The following is a 5,017-nucleotide window of genomic DNA, read 5'->3' on the forward strand; positions in this document are numbered from 1 at the left end:
GAGAATACAGAGCAGAAAAATCAATACAGCTGAAGGCTATGTTAGGTGATCCAGAGAGACTACAGGTCTCTGCAAGTTAAACTGAAATCTTAATGGCAACCATTACATCTACCCCTGAATGGGTATTGTTCATAACCAGGCTTGCTTTGTGGAATTAAGGAACCAATTTAAGAAAACCGTTTACTGTGTCTAGCTTGGAAAAATGCCCTACAGGTAAATAAAATATGACAAAGTACTGAAACGGTTTAATGAACAACACCCTTTTAATTAAATCCGCACAGTATTTATTGATCAAACAAAGCCGAAGAGTACTTTACAATAGACTGAGAAAAAACTTCAGACCTTAACATGCAAGGTAAAAAGTTGTGCGTGTTTATATTTAAAGTTAATAACAGTTAACATTATTGATGATGGTTTGTTAGCTGTTTTGAAGATGTCATGAGGCACACTACAGAGGTAAAGGTGCAACAGCATGTCTAGCAGTGAACTGTCCTGATCAATAAAGGTGGCCGATTTTAGATCTTTCCCGGGAAACTTCCATTCTCTATCTGCTCGTCCCATTTGCCGACCTGCGGGAGATATCAGAGAAAACATTAGACCCATCTGACAACAAACTAATGTTTAAGCATCAGCAGAACTGTAGCTTTACATCAACAGTAGTAGTTTCATGTCAGTCCCTAGAACACAGACACATATATGAGATGTCTAGGCCTTGGGTACAGAATGTGGTTTAAGATAGTCTCACAGCTGTTATCTGATGTCATCTACAAATTGCCTCATCAATTCAACAGCTGCAGCAGCTCTAAAAGAATCTGAAAATTAATGAGACTACCTAGAGATAACAAAGCAAAAATAAATTACAGAGAAGCAAAACCACACACACAACTCAGAATATCAAGAAGCAGGAAAACAATGAGTGTCTCTGGGATACATTAGCTAATCTTGTCTAGTCAGCACCAACAACATTCAGTGTGTGCGTCCAATGAAACTATTAGAAAGAAGTGTAGCGGTGCTTTCCACTTTTATACACCTTCCCATAAGGGTACTAGCTGTTATCCTATAACTTACCCAGCTCATGGGACAGAGGCTCTTGTAAACCCTTTGGTACCAATCACAGGGAGCCACATCCTGGTCTTTGGCTGACAGGGCCTTGTTGCACCTGTGGAAGTCTGGAGCAAAACAAAACAAAAATGTGACAATGTTCATACTAAAAACACCATAAAAAAAACCGAAGCGACAGATCAAAGGGGCAGTCAGTACCAGCATGAAAATGTCTGGAGGGAACAAATTAATGACCAGAGATTTTGTTGTTTTGCTACATTTTATTAGCAAGATGATCAAGCTTCAATCCGAAGCGAAAAGTAATAACCATACCACTATGATGAAGCTGTTTTCATAAAACTAATTTTAGTTATAACCTTACATGATTATAAAAGACACCTCAGACAATTTAAGTTTTGTCCTAATAGAAAGAAACTGATTTGTTTGGTGGGCTTGGAGCTCAAGCACAATATTATCCCTTTTGTATTTATTATTATTTTTTTTTAAATCACCTTAAATAAAATTGGCCAATATTTTGTGTGGTGCTTGTGAAGTGAAGGCTGAGGAAGAACTGGCACAACACACCGCCTTATTCACCTCACCTTGGGAGGAAAGGGGAAGGTCCCCTCCTACTCAGGTGGGGCGCCTAACATGACAGGGCTAATACCTGAAACAACATGGCTAATAACATCTGAACCAACCTGCATACCAGAGGATAAGTAATGGTTAGGCCCTTCAATTTTTTGTTGTGTTTTATGACCAATGGATTAATCAGAATACGGATTCCAGTTGAGTATATAGTTGATAATTTGCTGAACTTGTTAAAAAAGTAATTTCAAATACTACCAATTAGAGCTGTGACGGTTTGTGTATTTATGCCGAACCGTCACAGTATGTGGGTCACGGTTCGGTGCACACAGCCGTGTTTCCTTCATTCTCTTGATTTTCGCCATATGGCCCACTTCTACGGTATGTACTGTACATTGATGCACGTAATACGGAACCAAATTTCACAAGCACGAGTTGTGCCCGGAAACGGTTAGCTGTACGCCGTTAGCTACAGGTGCTTAAGTTAGAGAGTTATGTATAAAACAAGGACGGTGTATTAGGATATGTGAATCGAAACACAGCCAACATGCTTACGCACATTCAACGACATCACCCAGATGAAGGAAAAAGCTCAGTTTTTTATTATTCTATTGCCTGTTGTGTCCTGTTACCTTTTGGGAAAGTGTTCAGTGTTCGTACAGTGTAATAAAAGTTTTTGTTGTTCCTTGTTTTAATAATGAAAATAGTTTACCAAAGTTGCCAGTGGCAAAATGTTACCTCAGTCCCCAGCAAGAGGATTGTGTCTGTCTTTTGATACTTGCACTACAGTCCGTTCAAAATAAATGAAAATAAACGTATCCTTATGCATCTGCTTTTTTCCCCACTTTTTCCGAACTCGCACTAAACCATCACTCCTAAACTGGGCTATGAACTGAACTGTGACTTGTGTGTACCTATTACTACCAATGTCACGTGGAGGTCATATTTTAATTTCAAGTGAAAATGTTCTTAGAAGTTAAACTATGCCTGATTTGCGTGCTACCGTTGCCTGATTTGCGCGCTACCGTTAACTGCCAGCTATCTTGTGGGGAACAGAGTAAATTTGATGGTCGTTTCTACACAAGATTTTATAAATGTATACAAAAGATTTTACCAAAACCAAAAACTTGCTGATGAATGCACATTTTATTGGTGCACCTAAAAAAATACCACGTTTATGTATGTGTAAGTGCTTTGACAAACATTTCATGCAGTTTGTTAAACAAACATTATGATGCAGTATACACATCATGACAAGTTCAGGTATTTTCTCAGTGTCCTGTCCTTGGATGCTGTGTCCGAACAGTTTTATCAACTTTTACCCCAGTCTTATAAACGAATAATCACAACATATTGATCCATGTTCTCACCCAGGTAGTTCTGGAAACAGTTGCGGGTCTGGTTGGTGTTGGGGAATCGGGCGTCAAAAGGAGCCGTCCTGTAGTTCTTGATCTTCTCATCAAAAGTGTCAGACATCTTTATGAGCTTCAATCACACGTATGAACGATACTAAAACACACAGACACAGGGTGGATCAACTCACAGCTGATGAGGCATTATAAAAAAAAACTTAAATGAACGGAGCTACCCCAGTGTTACGGTCAGTATAATGCTCAATGTTATCTGGCTAAGCTAAATATACCGTGGTGATCAATGTTATATTTAGGTTAGCTTTGTCATTTATCAAACCTAATGATAACTATCTAACTCTGATAAGTTTATTGTCAGAAACAAATATTGACACGGCCACATATCTTTGAATACAAGCTAGCATAGTTTGCATAGCTTGACAAAGTGTTGTCAGTTAGCTAGCTAATCTTAGCTGTTAGCTCGTTGCTAACAGTTAATATATCTAGCTAGATCTTGTTAGACAACACATTTGAGGACGTCTGTTGTTCCGGGAGTTTGGTAAGTCAAAACATCAGAGAGCTTGAGCAATATAAGCTTAAAGTTTGCACAAAGCACACAAAGTTTAGGAGTTAACAACAGCTAACCTTGGGACAGTTCTTGATGTGTGTCCTCGGTCCGCTCCGGAAACATGCCCTCTTACGTCGACGCGCTAAGGATGCTGGGATATCGGCTGACGGGTGGGAGTATAGCATAGATAAAATACATGAAGTTTATATATTTCTAAAATATGTTTTATTCATTTTTGTTGAGCAATAAAATTTAGAACTAATTTTAAATTTAGTATGGCTTCCTCTGAAGAGGACTGCTGTGGTCAGTTTGAATTTGTGTTGCTTTCAATAAATCAATTTTTAAGTAGCCTACATATAAAAAAATTAATCTTTGGGCTTGGCTTAGATATTTCAAGTTAAAATATATAAAGTCCTAGAAGTTACAAATCATTGCTAAACTGTCAAAGTTAAATTTTCTCAAGTGGTGTCTAAAGTAATCAGATTGTTGGCTCAAAGTCATTGACAGGAGTTCCCTCAGGTGACAAGAAAACACAGCATTTATGATGTAACCAGTTGAACGTAGAATTAATTTTAAAGTCCTTTTGATTAAATATTTATTTTTAATGTTTGACAAAGTCACTCAAAGTAGGCCTATAGTCTGTATTCTTCTGTTCCTTATATATGATTGGCAAGGAGGCCAACTACAGTCAGACCTAATTTGTTGTATCAATATGATGCTGACTTATGATAATATCAGGCTAATGTTACGGCTATTGTACATGTTATCCACATTTAACTTGAAGTAACCTGTTCTCTTCTCCCTCAGTGACACTTTGAATCAGTGGAGGAGCCTTCGAAATGGGAAAAGGGTTATCGACCCGTGTTGATGACGTATTCGGTCTAGAAATGCAGATTTTGGAGGATCCATCCCCTGAACTGGGACACAGAGCCAGTCTCCTTTCTCTTTCCATCGCCATCTTCCTGTCAAAGAAAAGGTCAAAGATCGCAGGTGTCTCTGTCGCTCCCTTGAGCTTCCTGTCTCGCTGTGAGTGTTTCCTTTATCCTCTTTCCAGCTAAACATCAAACTGGGTCCTCTGTATGTTTTGTGATCTGTTCCAATAAAAATCACAACATTGTACAGGATTTAAATGGACACATTCTTGAGAATCTTATGTGGCTTTGAAACCATGTTTGATGTAACTAAACTTTATTAGGATGAAACAGAGACCCCATATTTGTGTATAATCCAGACAGACCAAAATATAGATATCTAGATTGCTTTGTGGTGTATAATACAGAATGCAATATTCCCAATAAGGCCTTAAATTGTATATGTGTGTGTAAATTCACCCTTCTCTTGCTCTCTACCAATCTCTGTCTCTCTCTCTCACTTAGTCAGGATATAGGTGTTGTCCACTGCAAAGGAAGGAAATTCTGTCACTTAGAACAATGGGCCTGTTTCTCTATCTATAGACCCAGAGAGGCTGAGA

The 5,017-nt window shown here is 38.4% G+C and overlaps 1 protein-coding gene across 1 annotated transcript; it reads right to left on the reverse strand.

The window, feature by feature from the left end:
* Positions 1 to 244: 244 nt before the first annotated feature.
* Positions 245 to 3,713, reverse strand: cox6b2 (cytochrome c oxidase subunit 6B2). Its single transcript, XM_028581070.1, has 4 exons — positions 3,624 to 3,713; positions 3,000 to 3,138; positions 1,069 to 1,169; positions 245 to 569 (listed from the first exon to the last, which is right to left on the reverse strand). The coding sequence occupies exons 2-4, from the start codon at positions 3,103 to 3,105 to the stop codon at positions 516 to 518; spliced, it is 261 nt and encodes an 86-aa protein (XP_028436871.1). The 5' UTR covers positions 3,106 to 3,138; positions 3,624 to 3,713; the 3' UTR covers positions 245 to 515.
* Between the last annotated feature and the right edge of the window lie 1,304 nt (positions 3,714 to 5,017).

The sequence above is a fragment of the Perca flavescens genome, chromosome 6 (genome assembly GCF_004354835.1).
Source record: "Perca flavescens isolate YP-PL-M2 chromosome 6, PFLA_1.0, whole genome shotgun sequence".
NCBI lineage: Eukaryota > Metazoa > Chordata > Actinopteri > Perciformes > Percidae > Perca > Perca flavescens.

Bases quoted from the DNA above. Each gene is read 5' to 3' on its own strand.
- cox6b2 (XM_028581070.1), bottom strand. From the start codon at position 3,105: ATGTCTGACACTTTTGATGAGAAGATCAAGAACTACAGGACGGCTCCT. The intron at 1,170-2,999 runs GTGAGAACATGG...GTTTTGCTCCAG, and splicing joins CTGTTTCCAGAACTACCTGG to ACTTCCACAGGTGCAACAAG. The intron at 570-1,068 runs GTAAGTTATAGG...TATCTCCCGCAG, and splicing joins GCCTCTGTCCCATGAGCTGG to GTCGGCAAATGGGACGAGCA.